Below are 13,053 nucleotides of genomic sequence, written 5' to 3'. Positions count from 1 at the left end.
GCGACCAGCCAAACTGGCTCCTCTCTGACCGCTGTGGCCTGGTGGGAATCAGACACGACGATAATCACTAAAGGCAACAATAAGCCAATAAACCGGAATTCATTAGGGTACACGACTCATTCGCTGCGATCTATCGTCCCATAAGACTAGGTAGGGGGGTGATTGGGAGCGACTGCTAGTTGTAGTGCAAAGGGAGCCGTCTCCACAGCGCATCCGTTTGCGTTCAGTTAGTAAACGGGGTTGAGGTCGGGTCGGGGGAGACAACCCGCACAACCCGAGAATTTCAAACCCCGAAAAGCGCGCCATTCGGTAGGTCGTGACAAATAAGCGAGAAACGCGGAAGACAACGAGGCTCGGCATTTCAGTACTGGCGATTCACATGAATCTTAATTGTGTATTGCGCCCAGTCATGATGCAAAGGGTTGTTATTGTTTCATCTATCGCGGTTTTACCGCTATCCTGGGCGGGTTCCCTGCACTCAATGTCTGCCATGCGCTGGCTGCAGTAAAAAACACGAGTGGAATGAGCGCGACAGGATGTGAGCGCAACAGACAAGTTGAGCGCCGCAGAACCCAACATCATTCGGAAATACCTACCTGAGGGCACCTCTTTTTATACTGTATATAGCACTACAGTATACAGCCTATAAAAGGGGTGTGGTGACAAACAACGCGTTCCCACGCTAACCTCAGACTCGGGTGCAGCTGGGGGCTACTGTGCTTACCTTGCTGCTCGAGGGATCGCGCTGGGGGTACTGACAGGCCGGACGATCGAGCGGGTAATAATCCGCAGAAATGAGATGCGGGCGACTACTGCGCGCAATTTGCAACATGCACGGCTATTCAAGATGGCATGCATGAAGTCGGATGGGCTGCCCAATCTTGGGAGCAGCCCCGATAGGCCATCTAATGGCTCTCCGGTACTCACAGTCGATCACATCAACTCGACGTAGCGACTGTCCTCAGAATTCGTGCTTCTACTCATAGTAGAAGGCTCCTTTTAGAATATGAATATGCGGTTCTACACTGGCAACTGATGCACACAACATCCTGTACCCGGTGCAACACACTAGGACTGGTAAGACTGGGCCGGCGCACGCTCAGTTCTCGGGACGGCGATCGAGACCTTGATGTTGCCGCCACTGTGCTCCGATCCATCAAGAGCGTTGACAGCAGCCTGGGCCTGGTCGGCGCTAGCAAAGTCCACGAAGCAGAAGTTGCGTCGCTCGTCGGTACCGGGTGCCGAGGGCGTCTTGGGGCTGATTCGCTTGCTGACCACCTCACTAAAAAGAACAAAGAGTATTAGAAACGACCGGTATGGCGCCATGCACCAAATGCACCCCGTGCCAGGGGGTTGATGGGGGTTATGGGGAAAACGTGATTTGGAAACTTACACTTCAAAGCCGTTGAACAGGCCCCGCATCTCGACGTCATTTTCAGACTGGTCGAGCATGCGCGGGAGTCCACCAACGTACACCTGGCGGCCCTCCTCCTGAGCCTTGGAGCGCTCACGGTAGCTGTTGTTGTTCGCGAAAGACGAACGACCGCTGTCGCGCTCGCCCCAGCTGCCCCAGCGGCCGGCACCGCCCTCGCGGGGGGTGCGGTCGCTCCGGCGCTCGTAGCGGTCACCGTTCTGGCCAGAGGGGGAGTTACCGTCGCTGTCCGTGCGGCGCGGCGCGCCCTTGGGCAGGCACGGGCGGCACTTGACGGGGCGATCGAAGAGGGGCATGCCCTCGAGGCCGGCCATGGCGGCGTCGGCGCTCTCCTTGGTGGCGAACTCGACAAAGCAGTAGCCCGGGTTGCGGCCGCTGAAGGGGTCGACGGAGATGTGCGTGTTCTTGTAGTCGGCGCCCTTGCAGCCGTGCTCCTCGAGCAGGGCCTCGACGTCCTCGACCTTGGCCGTGTAGACCAGGTTGCCCAGGTAGATGCGGCGGCCCTCGGCGATGGCGGCCGCCGTGGCCGAGTCGTCCTGTCCACCACGCGCCGGGCGGTCGCCGGGGCGGCCGCTGTTGTTGCGCTGACCAGACGAGGAGTTGGTGGGGTTGTTGCGCTGACGCCATGTGGACGAAGGTGGGTTGCCGCCGGCCGTCGGTGACCGCCAGCTGGAGGCGTCCCTCCAAGCTCCTGAAGCTCCCGCGGGGTCTGACATAATGATAATGGGGGAGGTTGGCTTTAGGGGCTGGGGTTGGACAGGCAAAGACAGGACGAGACTACTTGGGAGAGGATGCGAGGGATGGAACTTTTTTTCCCCTCGACCGCGCGCGTGGGTTTCCAAGACCGAGAAAAAAAATGTGCCTACCGGATTGTTTTTGGCCATTCAAATTCCAGGACCCTGGGCGGTGGGAGGGGGGTCTGTGCTTGGGGGCAGATAAGCCAGATTGCCATCCAACTCCAGGTGCCAGGCGCGCTGATTGTGCGGGGGATAAACACGATAGCGGTCTAGGCCAGGCCCGTCCTGGATTAGGCTGACGTGCTAAATTGCTCGCGCGCGCTCAGCCAACTGGATTGGATGCATGTACATCGTCATGTAGATTTCGATGTGTATCAACATGCCGACTTATTTCCCCTGCCCTTCGAGCCTTTATCCGTCTTTCTTTCCTCCCACTGGCGAGGTGTTTCACTGCCGTCCCATCATCCCGTCCCATCCCGTTCGCGTCCACGCACTGGCTTTCCTTGGGTCGGGCCCATTCTGTAGCAAATTTTCGTGATCAGCGCGAATGGCCACTATTATGCGTGACACTAACGACATTGGCACAACATTGGAACACATGACGTGTCGATGGGGATGGTCATCTTTTTTCTCGTCCACTTTCAGACGTTCGGTGTCAACTTTCGGTGTGATTTGACTGTGACAATAGGGGTTGCCCAGTGTTCCAACGGACAAGGCCTTGCATCTCGGCGCAACTCTCGCGCCGGAGGGGTTGGCGACATGCTGGAACTTGAGGAGCTGACGGGTTATTGGGACCAACCCCCTGAGTGAGGCTGTGTGAGCTCCATACGGTACAGCCCTGAAGAAGTTCAGCTGCTCAGCGTAAGCTTTGGTGAGTCGAGGGCAGCTCAAGTACATGATATCATGGGAAAGCCTTGTCAGGACGTGGTCTTGAGTGCCAGCCTTTTGGGTGATGCACTTTCCTTGCTTGTTCTACTTGGCAAGACCTACCACAGCATTGGATGTTTTGTTCGCTCTTGGAAAGTAAACATGTACTCGGGAAGAAGTTGCAAAGCGGGATTGGACTGTAGGGCGGTACCTGTTAGAGTAGTCTGTTATGGACCTCCCGTGATGGTGATGAAGTACCTGACGACTTCTCGGCAGTTCACGTGACAAACCGATCTCTAGAGTTGATACGGTTTGTGGGTTTCCATAATCCGTTCCCGAGTGTCATGCTACAGTAATAGTTGCCGGTATCAGGGTCAAGTCGCCTTCTCGTAGGCTTTCGCCTCCTTCAAAGGGTATTTGTGAGACACCTCCATACGATATGTCAAGCCACTGAAGTGAAAGACGACACTTTACAGCGTCACAATCAAAGAGGTTAATTTCTTACGCGGATTGAAGGGGCCCAAGGTTGATGGGAAAGTCACAGGGGGCAATTTGATGCCGAAGAGCATAACGGGAGGGATTGAGGCAGCAGTCGCGTTTGCAGTCGCAACCGGCAGTCCCAAGAGTCTTCCTGGTTAACGATCTTCCCGTAGTTGGAACCTACTTCCAAATTTCGTAGCCCTAAATGGGACTTGGGTTCTCGTAAGCAGGCCGCCCAACGATCTGTGCAGGCTTAGTTGGGAGGAAGATCCTTCAAGTGTACAATCTCCTCTGGCGTTATATGAGTTTCGATTCGATGCTGGCCTTCAGGTGTGCATGTCACGCGTTCAATGACCATGGTATACTTGACACCTGCTAGCCGTATCTGCTTATTGCTAGCTGTATCTGACAAGTGACTGGGACTACCTGCCAATGCGTGAGCTCAATGTAGTTTGGGGTGCGAGGCGCCAGCCAATTTAGCAACAGAATATTGTTTCGGGGAGCATAGCAAGACAAGGTGAAAGGACGGCTACTACGGCTACTAGAGTTGGAATGTATCAACCCCAAGAGCTTGTAGGCTATGCTTCGCGGTTCGAAAAGGCAGAGATCTACCTACAATGCCTACTGCGAACTCTCGGAGTGGCGATTAGCATGCAGTCACTGCCTATCCTGGCAAATTTGATTAACTCCTTCAGCAGAACGGGAAGGGGGCTTAGAGTGAAGTTGTGATATCTACGATCTTCTGATAACTGTTCTATAAGTACGCATATGTCGTTGCCAGCATCAGGGACTAGGGGGGCGGCCGATATAGCTTGGACTGGCAGATTGACCACAATAACCACTGCCAACTCGGACTGGTAATTATACTGTGGCTCATAGTGGCACCAATCTTCACGTGGCTCTATTATTAGAATGTTCCATCCTCTCATTCTCCATCCGATGCTGCTCCATAACTCAACGGCCGAGGAGGAGCTTGGAGAAAGTGGCAGGGCGGGACGCCAGGATCATCAAATGAACGGCGATTCCTCTTGCCTTACTGGGTTTCTTAGGGATGTCACAGAGCCCATGCGCTCGCAGGGCTATCTATAACTCGACCTTAGCAGCTCTTCATACCCATGCTGGTAACGGGTTCCACGCTTACCAGGTTGTGGGAGTGGAAACCGCGCCTAATTAGCCAGCTGGGGACAAGGGTGCCCTTGGCAGACAGGGCCTTGGACCCTTCGAATATCCAACTGATTCATATGGCCATCTTCATATCATTGAAGTATCGATCCAGAGCATATATTAGCTTGCAGATCGCCACATGAATCTTAACTTGTAGGCTTAGTCACCGCATCCAATACGACCTCAAGCTCCCAACGCCCTTAATACATTTTGTTCTCAACCTTCAGCTTGTCAACTCGAAGCAAACACACTCAGGTACCCTTCAACTCACTCTAGCGGTACAATTACACAACCGGCAAAATGGCAAAGACAGAATCAAAACCTACCGGCGCAGGCAAATGCGGCCGCCCACCCAACTCGGCCTACCTTGAACTCATGAAGGAAGATGAGGACTGGAGGCAATTGGAAGACGCCTCTGAGAGGAGGAAGATCCAGAACCGCCTCGCACAACGAGCCTACAGTACGTTGTGCTAATATCTTGCATCTTTTTCTTGATTCAAATGCTAACATTGACACAAGGACGCAATCTCAGAAGCCGCAACAAGGAGGTTGAAGCACTCAGAGAGCAGCTTATGCGGTTCCGGGAGGCTGACGGGAACCGTACGGACACAATCGAGAGCAGCAGCAACAGCAACAGCAGCAGGAAATCGCAACCCAGCAGCAGCAGAGGCAGCCCCAAGGCAACAGATGTCCAGAAAACACAGCCCAACGAGTGGATGCCTAGCGGCTACGAGAACCACCAGTTCTTCGACAACTACCAAGACTCGGACGACTCGATATCATTTGCTTCTGGGTCGTCCCCGGGCCCCCACTCCCCCCAATCTGGAGAGACGGACTTGGATATCCAAATCATCTATGACGAACACACAAGCCTATCCCCACCCCCCTCAGCCTATAACAACGTGTTTCCTTATGAGAAGGAATGCAACAGCTCAGGAGAGGACCCGCCGCTACCCATGCAACCGTCTTATCACACCTTCGATTATGAATCGGGGACAACGAACCACCAACACCTGGCACCGATCTCACACCACCCAACACCCCGATATGGTACCCCCATCGAGCTTAGCCATCCGGCCACAATGGGTAGCGATGAGGATGAGAGTCGCTTTTATTATGGGTATCCGACCAACATGTGTACTGAGCCTAGGGGACCCCTGGTCTCAATCACGGACTTTCCCGCCCCCGCCCCTGGGATCCATAACCATGATATCCATGCCGGCGAACGGTCCCGGAATCACACCATTCCTCGAGACACTGTTAATATACACCCTGCATTACTATACGGCGCATCACCACCACCCCAAGGAACGACGCCAGGCTCGCAACAGTCCATCTGGCCAAACATGAACGACTGCACTGTCACGTCGCTGCTACACACCGCGGTCGCGGGTGGTTACATGGAAACGGTACGGCTCATCCTAGACCACTGGCCCGAGCTGGCCCATGTGGTAGACGCCGAGGGGTACACAGCTGTCCAGAGAGCCATCATGTCTGGCCGGGATGATTTAATTAGCATGTTTGTTCATTAGGCAGTAGGAATGGACCGCTAGTAATTTCTTGTATATAGTTCTTTGACAGCGGGGTTGTTTGTATTTTACGGTATCAATTTAGCCAACAGAGGATTAACACGGGTCCTGTAATATCCAAGACTTACATTGTGTCATGTCAAGAAGTACTGTGTCCAACCCGCAACCACCCCTAAGAACCAAACCTGCAACGAGATTGCATCTCGGTCCCGAAAAATACTCTGGCCTAAGCCGAGCCCCGAGCCCAACCCGAGGAACAGGCGAGCGAATCAATACCAGAGAGGCACAGATAGAGAGGGCTATGAAGCTTGGCCATATGCCCATCCATGCCCCATGCAAGTTATAGGAGACTGGACCCAATGGTGCATGCCAAGAAGTCCCGCTTCCCCCCACCCCTTGTTCGATCCCCGAACCCCATTTTAATGGTCGCCGACTAACCTGGGTCTGCCCTACAGCCCCTGTAGAAGTCCCGGGAGGAAGGATTCGCAACCTAGGTAGCGGCTTGGTGGCATTGCTACCCCCGAAAATAGTTGATGGCTTGTCGTCGGGATGGAAGGTCCGCTCTGTCTGTTTACTTACTCATTATGTAAGTCGGACGAAAGTCCGACAACCTCGTTGGCTCCAGCACCCTCCCGCAAGGCATCCATGAGAAGCCTGCTGATACGGCCAAATTGGATCCTTGAAGGATCAGGATGTGCGCCGTTGAGACTATGGGCGGGCCGTCAGGCTACTCAACCGTAATCTCGGTCCCGAGGTTTAGTCAGGGGTACACCATACTTCTACATATGTGGATACGTTCCTCGCAAAGCCCTAGCCATCATCGTACGAGGTCAGAGGCTCGGGAACAGTATCTATAATTACCAACTAGATGGATCGACCCTTGCTTGATGAAGTTTTCTCTCTGATGGCGTCTTGCGCACGTGGCTTCTCTGCTTGCACATGTTCACTGCGGCTTACACTACGGACTAAAAGAAGCTTAAATTCGGTGCATGGAACCCTTGGTTGCTGAAAGTACAAGAAGAAAATGGAACTTGACCGTTGGAGATCAATGGACGTTCCAGCATGGACCGGGGGCTGGCCAAGGTGGACCCCTCGCACTCGCATTGAGTTGGTCGAGGAACGAGCTTCCCGAGGAGCGAGCAGCGCTATTAGTAGTCTCGACATCGCTATAGCTTGCAAAGCTGACGATGCTATAGTAATTACCGCCCTTGCTTCAAGGGGACCTTTCTGTCCTCCGCCAAGCAGTTGGTTTCACTACCTTGCCATCCCGTCTCCCCGGGACGGCTCTGCCCAGCAGGGCTGGGACCCCCGGCGACCATTGATGTCCAATCACGGGGAACGAACGGGAGGACCCAGGCTGTTGATGCATCAAATATCAAGATGCAAGTCTTTGCAAAGATCTGTAGGTTACAGCACATTGCCAGCAATCTTACAACCCTAGTCGGCTACTCCACTATTTGCACCTCAGGGGCACGATCAGCCATGACAGGGTCCGGGAACCTATAAATAAACCCACCCAGACGGCGACCTTGAATCAGTAGGAGTTCACTGACTCGCAGTTGGCAGGTGGGTTTGGGACCAGGGTTCCGGCAACTCGATTGGGTTTACTGCTCTGGGTCCTCGCACTCGACGGCATTCTTCCCCACAAGACCTTTTTCACCAGGGAAGGTATACACCGAGTCGGACCCGAAGAAAAGACGACGTGATTCTCATGACTGACGAGTAGATTGCCGAATGTAGGCGAGCCCCTCTCGACATACTCATGGCGTAACGGGGTGATCTAAAGGTGTAACTTGAACTTGCGTCCAATGACTCAAGGTGATGAGTGATCTCTATTCATCAAGACATATACCACTACCGCGGGCACCGTGCAAGGAAGGTATGGCGACGTGAGCGTTAGGCGTGCTATTCAGGAGCGGTAGCAAGTTGCACCATGAGGAGGGGTTTGGGTCATGCTATCTGCTTCATCTAAGATACACAGATTATAACCCGAATGCGTCCAGAGCCACATGTGCGCATCTTGCCCGAATGCTAACAATAATCATTCCATATCGATTTTGCTACCCAGTCATCGCCACGGCCAATGAGGATACATAAAATAGAAACAGCCTCTTCATCAACGCGGGAGTAAACCCTGTGCCGAATACAAAGATAGGCCCGATGATTGCTTCTATATCCATGCGACCTGAGGGCGGTACATCATAATCAAAGGCGTTTGGCGTGGCCACTGTGTGACCTTTGGTACCAGAGCTTTCCTCGTTTAGGCTTCGTATTAACCACAGCGTTGGAGGGAGGATACGAGACGTAAGCCTTCATATGCACACGAACAATGCCGAAGGACCATCACCGGTACCACCAATGCAACAAATGCTGCGATGCATGTAGAGACAGCCCCAATGATGGCAGGACCGAGAAATGTACCTATCACCAAATGATCGGAGGGAGGTGCATCGGATCCGCGTTCCTCGTGGGTGCGAGCCGGGGGTGGCGCGAGTGATTCTGACTCTATGTCAGTGCGACTTGATGTCGGTCCGTTCTCACTTCGACTTGTCACAGTTTCCTCAGTATCAGCGCTTGAATTGGACGTTTGGGTTGGCATTGCCGTATAAGCTGGTTGATTTGAACTCATGGTGACAGTTTTGGGAACGGAACGAGCAAAGACAATATCCTCAACAAAGGGGAAAATTGGGAGCTTTTGGCTTCAACATCTGGGCTAGCTATTTATCTATGGATGACCCGTCAGCTTTGAATTGCTTTTCCTCGGTCAATATGTAAAACGACCTACCAAGGCAAGTGCCGCCGAGGCAGGGGCTGGGACACGACCTGGCTTTTGAGAGAGATTTGCTCAAGCTGGACGACATCGACGAATAAGAAGCGGCGCTGTCGAAGGTCGAGCGAAATATAGAAAATTTGGCAGCATGTGTGCCACTTCAAGGAAGGAAGGTCCGACCCGGTATCATAATTACCCTCGGAGACTAATAATTAATGCGCCAAGTTGCAGTTGGGGGCTACCCTCAATTCGACTATTCCTCATATGACCCCCCAGGCTAAGATGGACCAATGCGACCCTCGAAGATTGCCACCGTTGGTGGCGAAGGTATGCTGGTTGTCGAAAGTTCACCCATATGATCCTGAACCAGTCACTTTTCGACAAGCTCATCAGTTCACACATGATAGTGGATGGTTCGAGAAGCCGAGTTTTCACTCTGCCAATACTGACAATTAAGCGAGAGAAGAGAAGCTCACACCCCTCATTATCTTGGCCAATTGCGGCCATTCTCAATACTACCTCGATGTGGTCATCATGCTTTCTGGGGGCCGCAAAAAGGAGGGGAAATCTCACCACATACGCCCAAATTTTCAGTAGCAGCTTATGCCTTTGCTGCTTCTTCCCATGCGTCTTTGTTGATTGCACGCAGAGCTAGCAGCCGCCAATCATCAAGCATGTCCATCTCGAAGCTTCAGGCCTCACTGGCTCAGGCTACAAATGAGGTAACTGTCGCAGCTGCGAACATCAACTTTGATTTCTGCCTTGTGAAGTATGAGGCGCCCGAAGAGTACCGACCCCTTGGGGAGCTTTTATCCACCAGGAGAAAAGAGAGCGCCGAACATGGGAAAAGCCACATCACGGCCCGCCGTCTGGCTGCCCTCTTTGAGGGAATCTGTACGGATACCCCCAAGCTGATCAAGGCTTATGGCGAAAGAGTGTCCGAGATTTCAAGGCAAGCGACGGACAACGAACACAAGAGCTTTTCTTCGTCTGTGTTTGGATCTTATACCGGCGTCGATGCGACTTCCATCTGGGCGGCAGCCACGTCTTCACAGAGCGCCAAGACGGGTGCCATCCATGTGCACCTCTTAGCTTGCATACTGGCCTCGATGTTCAGTGCCACAGAAGCAACCTCTATCTGGGTAGAGTTGATTGAGGAACGGAAGAAAGATATAGCCGCTCAGTGGGATCGAGACGAGAGCATACCATTCTCCGTAGCCGCGGCAGCGGTTCAGCAGGGAATTCCCCGAAACCAGCTTGCCGAATGGGATGCCAGTGCCCGCGCGTGGCTCCAGACTGCGGACTCGGTTATGGTGGCGAAACAAACACAATTGCGTCTGATCCTCGACAATGTCAACAGCGAATTTCGGGTAGCAGAGGAGTCTTCAGTCTATCCCGGCGTGATAACCGCGTGGAAGAACACGCTGAGAACAATGGAACGGCTAGTATCCGGCATTCCTCAGGAGGTCCACGACGGATCAGCGATTTTGGGTCTCAGAGCATGGCATATATACCCGAACATAATCGTATTCGGAAGCCACAATATCGAAGTTTCTATGGACGACTCACTTGTTTCTTCAGGGGGGGTCCTATCGCTTGGTTGTTCGCCGTCGAGCACAACCCCTACCAGCGGGGTCTCCTGGTCCCTGTCTCTGGCTCACCTCAAGTACTACGGCGAACCTGTACAGAGGAAAGGAGTGTTTCGATCTGACCCCACTCGCATCACCTTCAAGGAATTACTACTGGTGGTACTTGGTTGCGTTTTGAGCCGATGGAATATTCCAATAGACCATAACTCTACCTGGGAAGCCATCAGATTTCTTGAATCAGTCTCACAACCCTTTTCGCATATTCTAGAGGAACGACACCGGGTAAAGAATGACACGAGAAGAGCGAATGATACAGACCTTAGCGATCGAACAAAGGGAATACATCTGCTTTCCCAGACTGCAACCATGGCGCTGGGAGATCAAGACCAGTCACTCCGGTTCATAAATCTGGGCCGCAATAGGTCAAATTTCCTCCCACCGCTGACAAAGGTGGAACATGTTGAATGGCAAATGTTTCTGCGTCCATTCTTTGGTTTGACCGATGTTGGGCCCTTGTTGGAATGTTTCCGAAATCCAGAAGGGCGAGTTGAGTTTCTACGCAGAATGGCTCGTAGAAGGGACTTGAAAGGCCGTCATTGTATCATCCAGTATCTTCGAGTCGACGTTTATGGCCGAGATACTCTCAACTACGCCAGCGTATTTCCTCGCACAACGGCCATTGAGGAAGACGGTGAACGGCTTGCCAAGAAATCGTCATCAGGTCATTCGAGGTGGGTCGATCCTGGGTATCGATCTACTGGAGTTGTGGCAGAGGATATTCAGACCAACTGTGATCCCGCAGCTTACGCATCCTCCGAGGACACTATCGCGTACGAATGCACGTACCTACCCAGGACAAAAGCAGAACAGAAACTGAGGTTTTGGTATGGCGACAGTGACGTAGCTGCCATCTATGTCGACAAGGCTCCAAAATCTCCTGGCTTTGACCAGCCTAAAATCACTCAACAAGACTTACTCTGGTGTGCGGAGCATGGTCTACTATCACTTGAAAAGATATTACTCCACACCTCTGACAGCGTCACACGAACGCTGCAGTACCTCGCAATAGCAAGCGACCATACATTTGGAACTATACTTGGTCCTGTGATACAAGTCAAGATTTTGGAAAACCCGCTGGTACATACTAAATCCATGGCATCCATAGGTGGTCAAACCAACGGTGCAAGACCGCAGATCTCCACATTCACCCAAGCAATTTCAATTCTGGTATATATGGTGGCAGGCCATGATATGTCTCATAGTGATGTTCCTAGTAACGTCATTGGAATTTCAGTCGGTGATTCTATTTTTGTTCCAGAGCAGGTAAGAGGCTATCATTCCCTGAAACCAGCACCTAATTCATACTAACCATGTATCAAGCTTCTGTGGGATCCCATGAAGACTGGGGTTAGAAACTCTTTCACCCGTATCTTAGGAAATATTGGCAAACCAGGCTGTGTCATGTTTTTCTCAGTCGAAAATCCCGTAACGTGCCCCCTGGACGCGAGCTTCTGGCGGGTCGCAAACCCCCAAAGATTCGACGGTGTGGCGACGGACCTGTTCCAAAACACCTCGATGCACCTTTCGTTCACGGATTGGGAGCGGCCACTCGAAGGGTTCAGGTCTGGCGGCAACCAGGACGTCGAGATCGCCTTGATGGAGTCAGTCCTGTCGATCCGCGAGCGCGGCCGGTGGATTGGCGACGTGGACGTCCTCCCTGCTCTACGCAGCAACATCATCTACCGGCTGCCGCCGCAGCTGCCGTGCAGTCACTCGCGTACGGAGGCGCCCCAGGCGCACATGACTTCGATCGAGTCCTGGGACGAGCTGCGCGAGTTCTCGGCCGGCAACGTTGTGGTTCGCGCTCACAGGAACTGGATTGCGCGTCTGGCTGCCACGGCGTACCTGGCACAGAGCGCGGAGCGGGATCGGCGGCACAACATCCGGAGAATCACGGTGTGCCCTTCTTCGGTTTGCTGGAAGTGCATGGATAGTTATGTTGCGCAACACGCTGCCAATATTTACATCTACTAGCATCTACGGCGACAAGAACACTGGCGAGAAAGGACGGTTATTTTGGTTCATAGCTGCATGTTTATTATTAATACGGACGCAACAATGTTATGAGTGCCTTGGCACACGAGGGTCGGAGGATGGGTTTGGATCACTCCTATCAGACTTGCTGATTCAATGGTGGATGGCAATGCATCGACCAAGATGAAAAAAAACAAAACGGGTATAATGGTTCAACTCCAGCTTGCAGGCTGACCATGAATTCTCTTGGAATTCGTGCAATCGTTTCGATTGTAGCTGCAGTGTTTAAAACTTTTTCAAATTTTAAATTAATCACTACGATTCGTATGTCTAGGCAAGGAGTCTATGCTCCCTGCCCGCGGTGACGCTGTCGACATTGAATCGTTGTCAGTGCCTTCCGCAGGCTCTGTGGGACTCGGAGAACCCGCAAGTTGCGGGTTCTCGATGTCTG

General features: G+C 52.8%; 3 protein-coding genes across 3 annotated transcripts; 2 read left to right on the top strand and 1 right to left on the bottom strand.

Annotated features, from left to right (window-relative positions):
- Positions 1 to 1,068: 1,068 nt before the first annotated feature.
- PG985_010066 (RNA recognition domain-containing protein) lies at positions 1,069 to 2,148 on the bottom strand (the record flags this gene model as incomplete). Its single annotated transcript, XM_066829834.1, has 2 exons — positions 1,069 to 1,282; positions 1,394 to 2,148. The coding sequence occupies 2 exons, from the start codon at positions 2,146 to 2,148 to the stop codon at positions 1,069 to 1,071; spliced, it is 969 nt and encodes a 322-aa protein (XP_066682224.1).
- Positions 2,149 to 4,980: 2,832 nt separating this feature from the next.
- On the top strand, positions 4,981 to 6,212 carry PG985_010065 (protein phosphatase 1 regulatory inhibitor subunit 16B; the record flags this gene model as incomplete). The annotated part of the gene is made up of 2 exons (XM_066829833.1): positions 4,981 to 5,140; positions 5,200 to 6,212. The coding sequence occupies 2 exons, from the start codon at positions 4,981 to 4,983 to the stop codon at positions 6,210 to 6,212; spliced, it is 1,173 nt and encodes a 390-aa protein (XP_066682223.1).
- Positions 6,213 to 9,653: 3,441 nt separating this feature from the next.
- PG985_010064 (uncharacterized protein) lies at positions 9,654 to 12,602 on the top strand (the record flags this gene model as incomplete). The annotated part of the gene is made up of 2 exons (XM_066829832.1): positions 9,654 to 11,891; positions 11,949 to 12,602. 2 exons carry the CDS (start codon positions 9,654 to 9,656, stop codon positions 12,600 to 12,602), a joined length of 2,892 nt encoding a protein of 963 aa, XP_066682222.1.
- Between the last annotated feature and the right edge of the window lie 451 nt (positions 12,603 to 13,053).

This window comes from Apiospora marii (genome assembly GCF_038362585.1).
Source record: "Apiospora marii strain CBS 49790 chromosome Unknown utg000006l_segment0_segment0, whole genome shotgun sequence".
Classification (NCBI taxonomy): domain Eukaryota; kingdom Fungi; phylum Ascomycota; class Sordariomycetes; order Amphisphaeriales; family Apiosporaceae; genus Apiospora; species Apiospora marii.
The sequence above is the reverse complement of the archived record's forward strand: the minus strand, read 5'-3'. Positions and strand labels throughout refer to the sequence as shown.